The sequence below is a fragment of the Somniosus microcephalus genome, chromosome 9 (assembly GCF_052327205.1).
Source record: "Somniosus microcephalus isolate GS21.2 chromosome 9, FLI_Smic_1.0, whole genome shotgun sequence".
NCBI lineage: Eukaryota > Metazoa > Chordata > Chondrichthyes > Squaliformes > Somniosidae > Somniosus > Somniosus microcephalus.
In genome coordinates, this window is record NC_140995.1 from 202,789,929 (window position 1) to 202,808,998 (window position 19,070).

General features: G+C 44.8%; 1 protein-coding gene across 4 annotated transcripts in view; it reads left to right on the top strand.

Moving 5' to 3' along the window:
• The first annotated feature begins 2,277 nt into the window (after positions 1-2,277).
• afg1lb (AFG1 like ATPase b) overlaps positions 2,278-19,070 on the top strand; it is a 182,198-nt gene continuing 165,405 nt past the window's right edge. For all 4 annotated transcript variants that reach the window (XM_085997773.1, XM_085997775.1, XM_085997772.1 and 1 more), the window contains exons 1-2: positions 2,278-2,484; positions 16,328-16,554. In XM_085997773.1, the coding sequence (XP_085853899.1) occupies positions 2,370-2,484; positions 16,328-16,554 (342 nt within the window). In that variant the 5' untranslated portion in view covers positions 2,278-2,369. The remainder of the gene's footprint in view (positions 2,485-16,327; positions 16,555-19,070) is intronic.

The following is a 19,070-nucleotide window of genomic DNA, read 5'->3' on the forward strand; positions in this document are numbered from 1 at the left end:
TAATTCCTTCCATTGTTGTAGTATGTCCTTATCGTGAGTTCTATAAATCCTGGTACCATGTAATGTTATCTTAGTAACGTAATTACGAATCTCACAAGCAGTTGTTGAGGAGAACCATTTTATTCAGTCCTGCTTCTGTGTCTCCCAGTACAGTCTGAAAGCATGGCCAAGATGGTGCCGAATCCCGCCCCCGGATATGACATCAGCTGTCAACCAGCTGTCAATCAAACCCCCGCTGTCCTTACAACAGCTACGGTTATCCTTACATGGTGCAATATGTGTTTATGGATAAAATCAGTGCCCTAAAATCTTGCTCACTTTGCATAAAGGAATTTACACTGTATGCATAAACTGCAGATGGTTGGAAATCTGAAACAAAAACAAAATGCTGGTCGTACAGAGCAGGACAGTCAGCATCTGTCCCGAGAACAGACAAGTTTATGTTTTGGATGCGGGTCTTTCACGGATTATAGTTATAGATTGCAATCAGTATCAATGAGAAAACAGGTAGCACATTTTATGAAAAATTGTAATGTCTTCATTTTCTTTGTAAGAAGTCACACAACACCAGGTTATAGTCCAACAGCTTTATTTGAAATCACAAGCTTTCGGAGCGCTGCTCCTTCATCAGGTGAAGTGGAGAAATGCATAAAGACACAGCTTATATAGTCAGAGAATAATGTCAGATGTTTACAGGTAATCTTTCCAACTGCCATTTATCACACCTCGGCAGAGAGATAATCACAGCAATCAAAGGTGTGAATGGTGTCCAAACAGGTCAGTCAGGTAAAAACATTACATCAAAGAACAATGAGGTGGGGTCACAAGGGGTCAAATATTGCAGATGCTGGGGTCTGTATGAAAAACAAAAAAAGACAAAAAACATTTTTTTTGCTGGAAATCACAGCAGGTCCGGCCACATCTGTGCAGAGAGAACAAGCCAATGTCGACTCGAGTCTGGATGACCCTGCGTCAGGTGGGGTTACATGTAGCGTGACATGAACCCAAGATCTCGGTTGAGGCCGTCCTCATGGGTGCGGAACTTGGCTATGAGTTTCTGCTCGACGATTTTGCGTTGTCATGTGTCTCGAAGGCCGTCTTGGAGAATGCTTACCCGAAGATCGGAGGCTGAATGTCCTTGACTGCTGAAGTGTTCCCCGACTGGGATGGAACACTCCTGCCTGGTGATTGTTGCGCGGTGTCCGTTCATCCATTGTCGCAGTGTCTGCATGGTCTTGCCGATGTACCATGCTCCGGGGCATCCTTTCCTGCAACGTATGAGGTAGACAACGTTGGCCGAGTCACATGAGTATGTACCATGTACCTGGTGGGTGGTGTCCTCACGTGTGATGATGGTATCTGTGTTGATGATCTGGCATGTCTTGTAGAGGTTGCTGTGGCAGGGTTGTGTGGTGTCGTGGTCGCTGTTCTCCTGAAAGCTGGGTAATTTGCTGCGAACGATGGTCTGTTTGAGGTTAGGCAGCTGTTTGAAAGCGAGTAGTGGAGGCGTGGGGATGGCCTTAGCGAGGTGTTCCTCGTCATTGATGACATGTTGAAGGCTGCGAAGGACATGGCGTAGTTTCTCCGCTCCGGGGAAGTACTGGACGACGAAGGGTACTCTGTTGGTTGTGTCCCGTGTTTGTCTTCTGAGGAGGTCTATGCGACCATCGTTCGCAGCAAATTTGTCCACCCCAGTCCAACTCCGGCATCTCCACACCATGGCTTCATTTTCTTTAGACCTCGACCTGCATGATTTTCTGAGCGAGGACTTAGGCTCTCAGGCTGTTGCCACTACACTATCTGTCTGGGGTCCGTGTCCATTGTATATATCGAATATGAGAGGTTGCAGCCCCTCTTCCATTCATTGAAGGGGCTGCTCCTCGATTTTTGGCTGCACTTCAGTCCCACGCTCCTGATCTTTGGTCACCTGGTGCGGGGGGAGCGGGCAAGTCAGGGGACCTCCTCGTAGGCCTGCTCCTGGGCCTGGCCAAAGTGGCTATCAACTGGTCCAGGCAGGGGGCGGTCGTTTGGCCCGACTGCCTGCCTCTCTTCCGTGGCCACTTTCGCATCTGGGTGGCCCTGGAGATGGAGCACGCAGTGTCTGCCAGCACGCTCGAGGTCTTCCGCGACCGGCGGGCACCGCGGGGACTGGAGTGCAGCATCACCCCCGGCCAACCAAATTTCAATATAAGTTGTTAAGTTTCATTTAAGGCATTTTTAAGTTACAGTTGATTTGTTTAAGGGTTTCTCAAAAGAATGCACTATCCGTCTGTGAAGGGCAACAGGCAGACAACCTTGAGCAGCAAGAAGATCTCCCCATTCCAGCAGCACACAACAAATAAAGTTATCTCTTGTTGACGCGTTAAAAGATGGCGGCCTCCAGGATGCCCTTGGTTACATTCGGCCGCTTGACGAACGTTTTAAATGGTGAAAATCGGCGGTTCAAACACAAGCTGTGGCTGACAACCCGGGGTTCTATTAAAGGTGAGGCAGATCGCAGCGGAAAGGCGATTAGCGTTTATTAATCGGGGCCGGGGAGGGACAGGGCGGGTGTACGTCAGGTTGAATGTCTCCAATCAGTTGGACCCGGTGCAGAAACACTCCAACTCCGCGGATGTAACCCCGGGAGACAGAGACGGCTCCTGCTGTAAAGAGAAAAAAAACATTTGCATTTACACCGCGCTTTTCGCTACCACCGGCCATCCCAAAGCGATTTTCAGCCAATTAAGTACTTTCCCCCCGCCCAAGTGTAATCACTGTTGTAATGTGGGAAACGAGTAAACTTTGTGCAGTATCACAGGGCTGAGATTCACCCATCTGTGGGAGAGGTGTCACATTATTAGGAGTGACTCATTCACCTTGCTTTAAGAATAATGTATTTTGATGAATGACATTCTCATGATTAAACAACTTTGTGTTTCAATGAGTTTGCAATATGTGTCACAGTTGGGTGACCAACCCCCATTCTGATTTTTGGGGTAGTTGTCCGGTAATTTTGGTGTTTGAATAGATAGTGGACAGTAAAAGTACAGATGTTGATCCAATTCCTTTTTTCATACTTTTTAAAACTTAATTATTTCTGGGTGTATTCATACTTTTATAAAGGAACCCATTAAGAAAGGAGATTGATGGCTTAAGTTTAAAATTCTCACCCTTGTGCTTAAATCCCTCCATGGCTTTGCTCCTCCCGATCTCTGTAACCTTCTCCAGCTCTATGCCCCTTCGATAACTGCATTCCTCCAATTCTGGCTTCTTGTGTATCACCTATTTTCCTTTGCCCACTGTAGGCGCCTGTGCCTTCAACTGTCGAGGCCCCAGCATTGGAATTTGCTCCCTAAACCCCTCTGCCTCTCTCTCCTCCTTTAAGACGTTCCTTAAAACTTACCTCTTTGGCCAAGCTTTTGGTCACCTGTCCTAATATATCCTTATGTGGCTTGGTGTCAAATTGTGTCTGATAAAGCTCCTGTGAAGTGTCTTGGGACATTTTACTATGTTAAAGGTGCTATATAAATGCAAGTTGTAGCAGAGATATTTACTGGACCTGTTTGATTCACATAGGGGTTAGAAAGTATACAGGGACTATGGAGGGGCAGATGAACTTGGAGGGCAGATATATCCAATATTGAGATATTTATGCAAGGAACTTGGAAGGAGTAGGCTTGATGGGTTGAATAATATTGTCTTCCTACATTACAACAGTTACTACATTTCAAAATTACTTCATTGACTGTAAAGCAATTAGTGATGTCCGGTGGTCATAAAAGGTACTCGATAAATGTTCTTTCCAGCTTGCAGTCTTGTGTTAAATATAGCTTCTATATGTAGATAAGTACATGAGGGAGAAAAGAATAGAAGGGTATGCTGATAGGGTTAGATGAATTAAGGTGGGAGGAGGCTCGTGTGGAGCATAAACATCCGCATAGACCAGTTGGGCCGATTGGCCTGTTTCTGTGTTGTAAATTCTATGTACTTCTATGTATTAAAAAGAAAGCTGTGTGTGTCCGATCTATCTGTGCAGCTATAGATCAGAAGAAAATGCATGTTTCCCTTTAGTCTAGTCACCACTGGTGTCTGCTTAATGTGCAGGTCTTTTGAGATCAGGGATTGCAAGATTACTGTGTTCAATTTACCCATGATAACTAGCCAATTTTGAGTTTATGAGATCCAAGTCAATGTGGACAGTTGTTCCCACAGACTCAGTTGCCTGATTGTGTCGAAAGCCTTGGTTAATTCATTGGAGACCATGCAGCAGTCTTTATATTGCTTCACATATTTCTCCGAAATCTACAAAACAATGAAAATCATGCCATTAGTGCTTTGATTTGTTCTGAAGCCACGTTGTCCCGCTGAGAAGAGTGAGTCAATGACATTTTCAGGAAAGCGATTGAGAAACACATTTTTTGTGAGTATTTTCCCAGGTATTGAATAGAAGCAATATTCCACAGTAATTGCTACAGTTTATTTCTGTAAATGGCAATAACCGTCACATCCTTTAGATCTTGAGAAATGCTGCCCCTTTCATAGGTGGTTTTGGAGTCTGTGTAGCTGATCAGCTAGAGCCTTGCAGCTGCACTTGTAAATCACTGCAGGCATCCCATCTAGTTTTGGAGTTTTACCAATCTTGATGGCTTCACCAACTTTGGGAATTATGGGTTCCCACCCATATTGTGGCTGCAGTGTGACTCTGTTGACCACTTGCTGTAATGATAGGCGGTCTAGTCAGTAGTCCATCAAAGTGTTTGCGCCCTCTCTATATAATTTCAGCCTTGCCACTGACCATTTAAATGTTTGAGGTATAGTATTGTTAGTGCTGTACACTTAATACATCATAGAAGTGGTTTTATGTGTGTTGGTCTGCATACGATTTGAATTTCCTTAACTTTCCTTGCCCCACTAATCTTTCATTTGCCATAACTTGACTTGAAAAAGCATATTAACATTGTTGAGGCATGCTTTCTTTGTGGTAAGGTTAGGATCCGAGCTGAAGCTGTTTTATGCCCTCTATTTCTTTCCAAGCAATGTTATGATTCGTTGGATAAGAATTGCCACTTGGTGCCAGGGCTCAACAATGCTGACATGTGTTGGCAACAGCTTTATACTCTATCAAGGACTGTCTTCCACTTGCTTTTTGCATCTTTGTAGAGGCTGTACTGGAGGTAAGGTCTACAGCACAATTCCTGCTTGATGTTTTGGTTCTTTAGCTGTTTCACAGATAAGCAGCTAATGGGCTTCGTGACAGTTCTGCAAAACTATGAATAGTCTTCCAGCAGGCTTGAAGCCTATCTTATAATGGTCAGTCCAACATTATGCCATTGTAATTGAGCAACAAGAGGTGAGATTTAGTTGGCCTATAAATCTGGTATTTATTGGTTATCCATTATTTTGTGTTGTGTATCCATTTGTTCAAATTGGCTTTTGCCATTATTTTTGTTGTAAGAGATGTATGAGTGCTAGCTTGGGTGAGTTGGGCCCACACTCATCCATCAGTCAGAAGGCATTGTGTTCAAGCTCTGCGATGGACTTGAGCACATAATCAAGGTTAACACTTCAGTGCCGTATTGAAGGAGTTCTGCGTTGTCCGAGAGGCCGTCTTTCAGTTGAGATGTTAAACCTTTCTGCTGAGGCGGACGTAAAAGATCCCGTGGTGCTATTTTGAAGAAAAGTGAGTTTTCAATGTGCGCTGGCCAATTTTCCTTTCTCAATCAACACCATCAAAAACAGAAAGATCTGATTATTAATTTACTTATTCATTTATTTGTTATTTTGCAGGATTTTGCTCTGTGCAAATTGGCTGCATTTCAAAAGTAATTCACTGCTTGTAAAGGACTTTGAGACGTCCTGAGGATGTGATAAGGCCCTGTATAAATCCAAGTTCTTTTTTTGTACTTCCTCATTGTATTTTTTAGTAACTTATGTCTCTAGACATAGTCAATTAAAAATCCTCCCAAAGCATTTAGTACAGACCTTTCAAATGTACCCCTTCAACACAATTGAAGCTTTACAGCTAGAAATCTGTGGAACTTTCTAAAGAGCTCCATCAACTTCAGAGAACCTGCAGTCTATTTGAGGACTGCCTTAGGGTTGTGATAATTCACTCATTGACTTGGCTGGAATTTTGCAAAGCATGTCATTTTCCTTTTCTTAAAAACTGCATGTTTGTGCACATACACTTTTATAATCAACTACTGGAGCACACTGTGCCTGAAACATGGAAAGAAAGAAGAAAGACTTGCATTTATATAGCGCCTTTCACGACCACCAGATGCCTCAAAGCGCTTTACAGCCAATGAAGTGCAGTCACCGTTGTAATGTGGGAAACGCGGCATTTGCACACAGCAAGGTCCCACAAACAGACACCGGGGATAACTCCCCTGCTCTTCTTCAAAATAGTGCCAGGGGATCTTTTACGTCCACCTGGAGAGAGCAGACGGGGCCTCGGTTTATCGTCTCATCCGAAAGACGGCACCTCCGACAGTGCAGCGCTCCCTCAGCACTGCACTGGAGTGTCAACCTAGCTTTATGTGCTCAAGTCCCTGGAGTGGGACTTGAACCCACAATCTTCTGACTCAGAGGTGAGTGTGCTACCCACTGAGCCACAGCTGATGTGCTGTGGTAAAAAGGTATTTTTAAAAAAAAACCCTGTTTGCATTTAAACTGCATTTAAAGCTGCATTCCCCACAACTACATTTTGCCATATCCATAATGTGCTTTCTACCCCTCCTCTCTCTTAGGCATTACTCAATCATGCACCCCATCCTGAACTCAGTTAGCCCCTTTCCAGGTTCTGGAATTGCTGCCCTTGGGTTAATCATTAGGCAGTGTGAGAGAACAGTCTGAGGTGACTCCAGTTCTGATCTTTACTTTTATTTTCCCTTCCAACCCCTGTGGGGAAGTGTATCTGTTTTCCCCCCCCCGTATGGCAGCTTTTTATTTGTGCAAACAGACAAAATTTGGATTGATGTAACGGGTATTTTGTATAGATCAACGTCAGTGTGGTGCTTTTTTAAAATTGCAAAGTTGCAATTGAACACAATTAAAATGTTATGTCAAATTTGTTTATTTGATTTTTTTTTTCAGGTAAACACAATTTTCTTTGTTGGATAGTCCAGAAGACTCTCTTTCAGACTGTCATTATCTGGAACTATGTTCTTTGTATGCAGCGTTTGCTGAATTAGAACTGCTGACACATAGTGAGTTATGAAAAAATTGTGATTGCCCATTGGCATCCCAGTACAGTTGTTTTCAGATTTTCACTGCTCCCACCAAGAAGCAGAGTCTCTGGTGATCTAGTCTTGAATTTTGGAGAGTCCCGAGGGCAGCCATTGAAAGCAGTGCAAATAAAGCATCCATATTTATTATGTCCGTGTGTAATTGAGACACGGACTGCAGGAGTTGGTTATAACAGGTCTTTACTGAGTGGAGACAACCTGGAACTACTATGCAAAAGTTACTACACAGGCTTATATACAGGGGTGGTCACTACTGGTACTGCAGTATATAGTTCCTTCTGCAAAGTACATACACTACAATTCCTCCCCTTTTAGCTAAACAGTACATAACATTCGATTAATAATTAAATAACATATTTACAATTACAGTTGCTAGATACATTAGTTGAAGTTAAGCAATTATAAGTTCAGTCTTTGAGGAGGCTTCCGGATTCTGTCTGGATAACGCCTCTTTAGGGTATCAGGTTCTTCTGGCAAAGTTGATTCGGGATCAACGTCGTTGTTTGGTTCGTCTGCTTCCAATGTCACCGATTCTGAGGATGCAATTGGTACTTTGGTTTCATCACCAGGTGTATCGGATCGTGGTGTGGAATTGACGTTTTCCAGTGACTCTAGAATCTGGTCAGCATGGCGTCTTACAATGCTCTCTCCAATGTCCACAGTATACATTAGAGGTCCTTGCCGTGTACAGATCGTTCCTGGCTGCCATTTCTCTGTGCGGTAGTCCTGGGCCAAAACTGGTTGACCTATCTTAAAACTCCTGGTCGGCCTTTCATTCATATTCTGAAACTGCCTGTTCTCCACATCTCTTCTGATGTTTGGCTTAACCAAATCCAAGAGGCATCGTAGTCTTCGATTGAAGAACATCATGGCTGGAGTTTAGTTGGTAACCGCATGTGTCGCATGTAGGCAAACAAGAAGTTGTCCACCTTGTGTTGTAGGGGTATGTCTTCATTACACATTGCCTTGATAGCCTTCTTGAATGTTTGAACGAACCTCTCAGCCAATCCGTTGGTGGCTGGATGATATGGGGCGGATGTGTAATGCTTAACACCATTGTTCTTTAAGAACCTCCGGAACTCTTCAGACACAAACTGTGGTCCATTGTCGGAGCAAATGTGTTCAGGCAGCCCATTTCTGGCGAATATGGTTCGTAAGACTGTGATAATTTTTTCTGTGGTGGTTGAGGATATTTTTATTACCTCTGGCCACTTTGAATGTGCATCCACCGCAATTAAAAACATCGAGTCCATAAATGGACCAGCAAAATCAATGTGCACCCTTTGCCATGGAGATGAGGGCCACTCCCAAGGATGTAGAGGGGCTTGTGGTGGGGCGTTTTGGACCTTCTGGCATCCTGTACAGCCCTTGGTCATCTCTTCGATTTCTCTATCGATTCCCGGCCACCACACAAACGCTCTGGCTAAGTTCTTCATTTTTACCCCTCCCAGATGACCCTCATGAAGCTCATTGAGAACTCTGTCCTTCAATTTGGGTGGAATTACTACTCTGGATCCACACATCAAGGTTCCTCTGCACACTGACAGCTGTTCTCTTCTCGGCGAGAATGCTGGCAGCAGTGGTTCACCATGTGCTGGCCATCATAGACCCAGGAGAGTGTTGGGTCATTTCGTGTTTCCTTTTCTATGTTTGCATTCGTCACAGGGAGACATTCAACTATGGTCGAGTGGAATATCTCCACTGGATCCACTGCAGGTGCTTCTTCCACCGTCGGCAACGGTAGGCGCGACAATCCATCAGCATTCCCATGCTGTTTAGTTCCTTTGTACTCGATGTCATATTGGTGTGCCCCTAGGAAAAGGGACCACCTCTGTAGCCGTTGTGCTGTCATTATCGGTACGCCCTTCTGAGGGTTGAAAATGGAGACGAGAGGTTGATGATCAGTTAGTAGAGTAAATTTCTGACCGTGCAGGTAGTGATTGAACTTCTTCACCCCCCACACCAGGCTGAGGGCCTCTCTGTCAATCTGGGCGTAGTTACGCTCGGCTGAAGTTAACGAGCGTGACGGAAAAGCTATCGGCCTCTCTGAACCATCAAGGAATTTATGTGACAGTACCGCTCCAATGCCGTAGGGAGACTCATCACACGCCAGTCTTATCGGTAGTGATGGGTTGCAGTGATCCAATACTTCCCTTGAAGTGATGCGGTCCTTACTCTTCTGAAAGGCCCGCTTACATTCATCGCTCCATTTCCATGCTACTCCGGTTTGTAGTAGGGTGTTCAGTGGGTGCAGAATTGTGGACAAATTCGGCAAAAACTTATGGTAGTAATTCACCAATCCGAGGAATGACCTCAGTTGCGACACATTTTCAGGCGCTGGAGCCTTAACTACCGCTTCAATTTTGTCAGGGGACTTATGTAACCCCTCTTCATCAATCACGTGGCCACAATACGATATCTGTTTCTTAAAAAACTCGCACTTGGGGCGATTGGCTCGTAGCCCATGTTCTCTTAGTCTAGTGAGCACCTGCTCTAGGTTGGCAAGGTGTTCACTGTTATCTTCACCTGTCACTAGGATGTCGTCCAAGTAACACTGAGTCACCGGAATCCCATGCAGGACTTGTTCCATCGCTCTTTGCCATATCGCCGGAGCTGATGCTACTCCGAATACCAGTCAATTATACTGGTAAAGACCTTTGTGAGTGTTTATCGTGAGATACTTCCTAAAGGATTCTTCAACCTCCATCTGCAAATATGCTTGTGCTAGGTCAATTTTTGTAAAACACTTCCCTCCAGATAGTGAGGCGAAAATATCTTCTATCCTCGGAAGAGGATATTGTACTGTGTGAAGGACTGGGTTCACTGTCACCTTGAAGTCCCCACAGATGCGAACCGTCCTTGGCTCCTCCGACTTATTGTTTAACGTTTTCTTCATGACAGGAACGATGGGTGTCGCCCACTCGCTCCAGTCTACCTTAGATAACACGCCTGCATTCTCCAGCTCTGCCTCGACGGCTGGGCGAATTGCATATGGTACCGGTCTTGCTTTGAAAAACTTGGGAATTGCATTCTCTTCTATTTTTATCGAGGCGGTTAAGCCTTTAAGAGTGCCCAGTTCTTGTTGAAATACCTCTTTGGCGTTAGCTAAGATTGTTGACAATCGTCCAGGAGTGACGTCGTCATCCTTTTTATCAGCCACCGTCAGTGCCTGAATGGAGTGCCAGTCTAAACTTATCTTTCTGATCCATTCACGTCCCAATAATGGTGGTCCACCATCTTGCAGTATGTACAGATACAATTTCTGTATTTCCTTGCCGTTGTATTCGACAGGCACCCTTATTTTTCCTCTGGGGTATACTTTTTGCCCCGTATACGTCTTCAAGACAATGGATGTCTCTTTCAAGGGTATGTGTGAGAATAGCCGCTCGTAGTCTCATCGATTCATGACGGTCAGAGCTGATCCTGTATCCAATTCCATTTTGACTTGGGACCCTGCTATCGTGAGGGTGACCCAAATGGTTCGGCGATCCTCTTTTGCGATTACGTTGTGAAGTTTGAGACAGCTTAGTCTCTTGTTCCCGGATTCACTATCGCTCATCTGGTCTTCGGAACTACTGTCCGTCATCTTTTGTACTTTCCTGTACTGTTCCTTAGTAGCCTTTTTGTTGTTGTTAGTCTTCTTCCCAGACCTGCAAACTCGTGCAATGTGTCCCATCTTTCCGCATTGCCTGCATATTTTGTCCTTGGACCAGCAGTCCTTCTGGTCATGGGTTGTTCTGCCACAGCGATAACATTTTTCAAATCCCCGTGTTATTTCGTGGGTGCCGTATTCCTGTGGCTTTTGTTGTATTTCCGCAGCTCCCCTTGCTGCTGCTTCGTATGATACTGCCACGCTGAAAGCCTTATCTAGCGTCAGCTCTTTCTCTGAGAGTAACCTCTGGGTTCCTTCACTCAGGAGTCCACAGACAAATTTGTCCCGTAGGGTACCTGCCAGTCCTGCTCCGAACTGGCAGTGCTTTGATAGCTTGCGTAGTTCCGTAAGATAATCAGCATTGCTCTCATCTTTATGCTGATTTCTCCTGTGGAATTTAAATCTTTCTGCTATCGGCAGCGGTGTAGGATTTAGGTGTTCCTGTAGGATATCAACAATTTCGTTAAAACTCTTCGCCTTTGGTTTGGCTGGAGTAATCAGGTTCCACAATAGGCCGTACGTTCTTGCGCCCATTAAGTTTAGTAGTACCGATGCCTTTTTCCCATTGGCTACTTCGTTTGCCTCGCAGTATATCTCGACTCTTTCCACATACGTGGTCCAGTCTTCTATTGCATTATCGAAGGCAGTGACATTGCCAGTCTTCGGCATCTTGGAAATCTAAGATGGCGCCTCCCGCGCTTTGCCTTCTTCCCCGATTTACAAAATGGCGCCTCCCGCGCTTTGCCTTCTTCCCCGCTGGATTAAGATGGCGCCTCCCGCGCTTTCTGTCTTCTCCGCTGCTGCTAGCACTGTTGCTGGCGTTTTATGCCTTGATGGCGACGCCCTATGGTCTTCGCGCACTTCCCCCCCCGCGCTGCTGCTATCGCCGCTCTCCGCGGTTGCCGTAGCAAACTGCAGTTCCTCGCGGCTTTCTGCGTTTCTAATTTTTAAAAATTATTTCCCCGTCGGCGGAGCAACCCTGCGGAACACTTGCCTCCCTCTTCTCGGGTTTGTACGCTGCCCGGCTTCGTAGCGCCGGCCGCGCCCTGTGTGCTCCACCCTCTCTCCTCTTCCCGACAACGCTGCTCGGCCCTGTTGAAAAGCCACCCGATCGAGCTCTAGACCGCCGCAGCCCAGGAAGGATCAGTGTACTACCTGCCACCAGCCCGATTAGCTGAAACACCATCGACAGGATAACCAAGCCCCGCTCTCGACAGCCTCGCCTGCAAATCTTCAACTCCGATGAATCAGAGGCGGATGCCCACGGTCGACGCCTGTTTCTTCTGTTCGTTTGATTTTTTTTTTCTTTCTTCTGGCCTCGACCTCTGATAACTTCGCTTCAGGGATGGATCCCCATGAGGTGGTGCAGACTGTAGGTAAGTTCGGATTTGCTCGTCGCCAGTATTATGCCCGTGTGTAATTGAGACACGGACTGCAGGAGTTGATTATAACAGGTCTTTACTGAGTGGAGACAACCTGGTACTACTATGCAAAAGTTACTACACAGGCTTATATACAGGGGTGGTCACTACTGGTACTGCAGTATACAGGGGCTGCCGAATATAGTTCGTTCTGCAAAGTACATACACTACAATATTGATCCTTCAGTGATCTTATGCCATGGTCAGCATACTACAAGGAAAAATATTTTGGTAGCCAGTACATGGGAAAGGGTTCACTGTTATGATGCCTGGTTCACTATTGTTTACCTAGGGATTGAGCAGAACCGGGTGTACTTCAGATCGTAGGGGTTATGAGTTTTGCTTACGGGTGTGACCCTGACCTGAGAGGATATCTATCGCAAAAAACCCCAAATTGTGATGGGGCCCAGAAAAGGCAGAGAGTAAATCCATCCAGTATGTTTTCAGTTAATGAAATTCTTGATCCCACTTTCACATGGTGGGTTCTTGATCCGTGCGAAGTAATATTAGTACAAGGGCAAGGCATTTCTTTGGATATATCTCTCCAATCTACAGTATTCAGAGGCTCATGGTCTCTTGCCATTAATGAATATACTGGTGCTGAAATAAGCTTGTTGCAGATAGACTGAGAGGGACATGTGTGGGTAATCATTTGTGCTGTGCAGATCGTTTTGAAGTTGGCTTCTCTGGTTATCTCCTGAAGGTAGTGTGAAGTTCCACAGGTATTTTTATCAAGTAGCCATTCTCCAAACATGATCCTCTCCTCTGTTGTTATTTCGGATTTCCAACATCTGCAGTATTTTGCTATGATCCTCTCCTCGCCTGTTATGCATACATGCTTGCTTACAAGCGGGGATAACAGGATAGCCTGTAGAAAGGTTTCGACCTGAAACATTGACTCTATTTCTCTCTCCACGGATGTTGCCTGGCCTGCTGAGTTTTTCCAGCATTTTCTGTTGTTATAACAGGATAGCCGTTTAGAGAGACAATCCTAGCTGATTTCCACGCCCCCCCGCCCCCTTCAACCCAACGATACCTAGGACAATTGCAGCAGCCTCACTGAGATCCACATGTCCTGGGATCAAATCTGTGGCCTTATATTCTGTAAATACCCACAACACATTTATTTACCTGCCATGGGGCAAGCTTTCAAGTGGCACTTTAACAACTTCTAGTTTCTGGGTGTATTATTTCACCCAGCGATAGAAATAGTTCCTTTCAAATTTGGCTTTTTTTGCTTGGAAGGAATGTGGTCAATGCTTCTCTTCCTCACTTTCATTCTTGAGCAGGATCATTATATATTAAGGTAATAGTGGCTCTTGAGCATAATTACCTCTTGAAGAGAGAACTCTTGAAATACCAGCAGTGTATTTTTACAGAAAGAAATGGATGTTAATTTTTTCATTTATAAATGTCTATAGTTGCTCTTGCCTCCTCCAAAGAGATATCATCTTATGAATCCTGAATTTGTTAGATTTACCACCATGCCTTTTGAAATGAATGGGCAACCAAATGGTTGAGCTCTGCCCCTACATCTCTCCATCCTGGGCTTTAGGACTTTTACCAGTCGTTTCAAAAGGCCAAGTGAGGAACTACTACATTCAACAAAATTTCTCTGGCTTCATCTTCTAGCTATTGTCTGTCTCTCTCCCACCCTCCCTCCCTCCCTCCCTCCCTCCCTCTCTCCCTCCCAACCTTTCTCCCACCCCCCTCTCCCCCCTCCGTCCGTCACCCCCTCCATCCGCCCCCCCCTCCATCCGTCGCCCCCCCCCTCCATCCGTCTGCCTTCTGTTGCCTAGGCCCTAAGCTCTGGAATTCCTTCCCTAAACTTCTCTGCCTCTCTATGTCTCTTTGCTCCCTTAAGACACTCCTTAAAACCTACCTCTTTTACCATGCTTTTGGTCATCTGCCCTAATTTATCCTTAAGTGGTTCGGTGTCAAATTTTTTGTCTTATAATACTCCTATGCTACTCCTGTGCAGCGCTTTGGGACATTTTCCTACGTTTAATGCGCGATATAAATACAAGTTGTTGTTGATGATCTATCTATCTTTATTACTCTTGCAGATAGCTCACACATGAAAACTTGTGGCTGGTTCAACAAGTTACAATGGTGAAACAATAATCACAAGTTCGTGAGAGCCTCTTAATTTAATTCTGATCTTAAAGTTGGGCACGGTACAATTTGATTCAAAATAGAAGGAGACAAGTTTGTAACAAATGCTTTGGGTGGTGGGGGAAGGGTGCTGAGCAGCGTGATTCTTTCTTTACCAAGTATTGGGAGTCTAGCTAGTTCTGACATTTGTTTTGTCGGCCCATCCAGATAAGGCAGTCCTTCACACCACTCCTTGTTACTTACAAAGGGGCCCTTGAAAGCAGCCTCTTTGAATATTTTCTTGAAGGAATTGGCAGTGGAAGGCATATTATATTAGGAGACTTCTAAAAATGAATGAGTAGAAACAAGAAAAAAAAATATTCAAGAAGTTAATATGAAGCTAGGCAGATGTACTTTAAGGGAATAAAATAAAGAAAGGGTGCTGTAGAAATGTTTCAAAATAGGTGAGAAGGGATTAAAGGATTAACTCCAAAGGTCAAGGCTATTCAGATGCTAATCTATTCATGGGGCTATGGGCTCCAAATAATTTTTTTGACTTGATTAATGGTACTGCTGCAGCTACTTGACAATTGATTAGTAGTTGATGGATTTTGATTAACTATTTTTTCAAGACTAGTAGTTTCAGACAAATTGTGCAGTACATATTGTAAGTGGTCCAGACTTAAAATTGCATCAGAGTTCAACAATTTGGACAGCAAATTGCTGTGCTACCAGATAAGATCAGAAAATGCCATTCAGCCCATTGTCGCTCATCCTTCCAGTCCTCCAACTCACCCAACCTAACTTCGAACTGCATTTTCAATTCCCTCCCAAAGTATTTTAACACCAGCAATTTACCTGCTGGATTATTCCAAGTGCTTATCCGATATAAACGCTACTCCAAAGAGGCATTTTCAATGCTAAAAAAAATTCAAATTGTCCAATGATCTGAATTAAACATTACAGATAAAACAGCAATGAGAGAATTGTGTTTGAAAAAATCCAAATGATCAGATTAGACTGTGTATTTTTTTTACAATTACTTCTGGCTAATTTCAATTTTATGTCCTCTGGTCCCATTGGCATGACTGTGCTTGAAGTAATATTCTAGGTTCGATGTTGTCTGGACTCAAATTTGCAATCCAGCCTAGAGAGAGCTCTGTGTGAAATTAGTTTGGGCACTCTCAAGCCAGTTGCTCATGGGTATGAGGCCACAGCACTAATCTTCCTCCAATTTACCATAAATTGGCAGTCTTACTTTAAAAGAAATGTGCTGATGCATTGCGGGGTGTTTTCCAGAGGATGGGGTTGAGGTGCATTGTTGGGGAGTGTCAGCCATGGCTCAGCTCTGAGTCAGAAGGTTGTAGATTCAAGACCCCTCCAGAGACCTGGGCACAAATTCTTGGCTGACACTCCAGTGCAGTGCTGAAGGAGTGCTGCACTGTCGGAGGTGCCGTCTTTCAGATGAGATGTTAAACCGAGGCCCCGTCTGCCCCCTCGGGTTGACGTATTCACAAAGCAATCCAAACTTGTGCTGGTGGGGGTGGGTGTGTTAAGATGGCATTTGAGCTGTATAATACATGTGGAAGTGTGTCAAGGTGACCATTTCAATAATAAGATAAAAATGATGGTGAGTTCTCTCATACTGTTTCAGGCCAGAATTGCCCTTTGAAAGCTTTAAAAGATGCAAAACCCAGAGGATGGTTAAACAGCAGCAGAAGTTGTAATGAGATAGTATTAATGGACATCTACTTATATTGTACTGGATATTCCGGATAGCAGGCTGGTTTGAAGAACTTGACTTGTGGTCGTCTTGAGACTAACTGGGCTATCCTCAGTTTCCGAAGTACAGAATAGTCAGCCCATTGTTAACTGCGGGTGCCAGAAAGTTGAAGATTCAAATAATCAGTTTGATTTGTGTTTTCTTTTAGGTTACACTCTTCCAGCAACAAACCGTGCTGCATCTGAGGCAAGACTTCCGATGAAAGGCTCTGCCTTTGCGCCAAGTGTTGAAGGGCCTTTGGAGCACTATGAATTATTGGTCAGACGAGGAGACATAAAACACGATGACCACCAGAGAAGGGTTGTGCAGTGTTTACAGAAGCTTCATGAAGTACTTAAAGGATACACTCCTGGTCAGCAAAATATCTTTTCAAAGGTGAGGTCAGAAGTTGAGATATCAGAAGTCCAGGGGTCAGAAGGTGAGCAAGTCAGACAGCTTTAAGAAGCTGCAAAGAAGCAATGCAGTACAACATTTGATTGTGGTATATAATATGCTTAGTTGCCTACTTGACCTTTTGGTTTCCCTTTATTTATTTTTTAAACCTTCGGGAGATCTGTAAGAATTCCAAATAGACTTCTTCTATCCGAACTTGTATCTGTAATTCATTACTGAATTACATTGTTGAAATTTGGTGGTGGTAACTACATAAATAATAAAATGATTAGAGTTTCACAGTGATCTTTGCAGCTATCAACCATCTGGACTCGTCCCTCTGGACATCCCTCTCTAAACCTCTTTGCTTTGTTGCCCTCCCCACTTTTAAAAGCCTCCTCAAAACCAATGGGCTGGATTTTTGCCAGCCCCGAGGAGGCGGGTATGGAGGTGGGACTGCCGGTAAAGTTGCAGAAAGTGGGGGTGGCTGGTAAACCTGCCCCCATCCCGCCTCCGTGCCCTTTCGCCAGGAGGCAGGAAGCCGTCCTGACCCGGGTCCCATCTCCTTGAGGTGGGAAAGGGATTAAATCCTTTTAACTGCCTGTTGGAGGAGTCGAGTAGGAGGTCTGCGGGGGTTGGAGGGGTCTGAAAGTGAGATGTAGAGGTGAGTGATGGGTGCAAGTGTGGAGTGGTAAGTATGTAAGGTGAGTGTAAAATTAAAAAATGTTCACTTACCTTTGTTTCTGCCTACAGCCTTCATCTGCTCTGGATCGGGACTCCTGAAATCTTCCTTGTAGATTTCACAGACTGGCTGTTGGATCCTCCGAACCAACAGTCATCTGAAATCTACAAAGTAGTAAGGTTTGATGAGTCCTGAACACACGAGCTGATCAAACTACACAGAATGTCAGTGTTTGACAGCTTCACAGAGCTGTCAAACGCTGACATTTCTTCTTTCAAGAAATCTTGACAGATGGCACGTCAGATGTTGATGTGCTCTGTCAGTGACTTCCCCCTGATTGTCCTCCTGAGCCCATGGGCTTAACCAGGTCAATCGGGAAAATCCCGCTGGTTGGCCAGAAGATGATGGAGGCGGGACTGAGACCCAACAAGCAGCAGTCCCGCCTCCAACTTGTCTCTATTCACAGAATCCAGCCCTCTGTTTTTGACCATGCATTCAATCACCCCATCTAATTCATCTACTACTGCTGGTCTGTTTTCTCTTACAAGAGCCATAGAACATTTTTACAATGTTAAGGGTGCTATGCAAATACACGTGTTGTTAGTTGATCTTATCCAGAACAATGCAATTGGCCTCGGTCCCATTGGGTTGGAGAAGGGGGGGTGGGGAAATAAGCCAGGGTGTCACTCCTGATCACAAACAAAATGACCCTTGCTTGAAATATATGTGGGTGAATACTGGGTATGTGGACAAAATTAAACTTCAGCTCATCCAAAACTCTGCTGCCCGTATCCTCTCCCACACCATCCCTCTATCAATCACCCCATCCTCGCTGACCTACATTGGTTTCTGGTTGCCCCACTGCTTCAGATTTAAAATTCTCATCCTCGTGTTTAAATCCCTTCAGGGCTTCTCCCCTCTGTATCTCTAACCTCCTCCAGCCTGACAACCCCGCCCAAACTCTTTGTTCTTCTGACTCTGGCCCCTTGTGCATACCCCCCCCCCCCCCCCCCCAATCCCCCTTCGCCACATCATACTTTCTGCTTCAGATACCACTCTCTGAAATTCCCTCTCTAAACCTTTCAACATTTCTTTGCCCCGAAGATGGCATTGTCCAATAGAAATTGCTGACTAGCTGCAGACATGGCTATGGCGACACCGTGTTAGTTACACGCATTTATATTAGTAGAAAACACCTTAAATACACTCAATACAGATAAATGTATTTCACGTGTATATTTACTTAATAAATATCTACCATCATTCAGTAACCAAGGAAGTAAAGCACCCACAATGATCAATGAAGACTCCCACACTCTGCATTTAATAGGAACTTAAGTACATAAGAATTAGGAGCAGGAGTAGGCAATACAGCCCCTCGAGCCTGCTCCGCCATTCAATAAGATCATGGCTGATCTTCAAACCCAATTCCACTTTCCCGCCTGATCCCCATATCCCTTGATTCACCTAGAGTCCTAAAATCTATCTATCTCAGCCTTGAATATGCTCAACGACTCGGCATCTTTGGGGTAGAGAATTCCAAAGATTCACAACCCTCTGAGTGAAGAAATTCCTCTTCATCTCAGTCTTAAATGGCCGACCCCTTATCCTGAGGCTATGCCCCCTAGTCCTAGACACTCCCGCCAGGGGAAACAACCTCTCAGCATCTTCCCTGTCAATCCATCTCAGAATCTTGGATGTTTCAATGGGATCACCTCTCATTCTTCTAAACTCCAGAGAGTATCGGCTCATTCTACACAATCTCTCATCATCGGACAACCCTCTCATCCCAGGGATGCGCATTGGTGGTTCAGGGGTAGAACTTTTGCCTGCCATG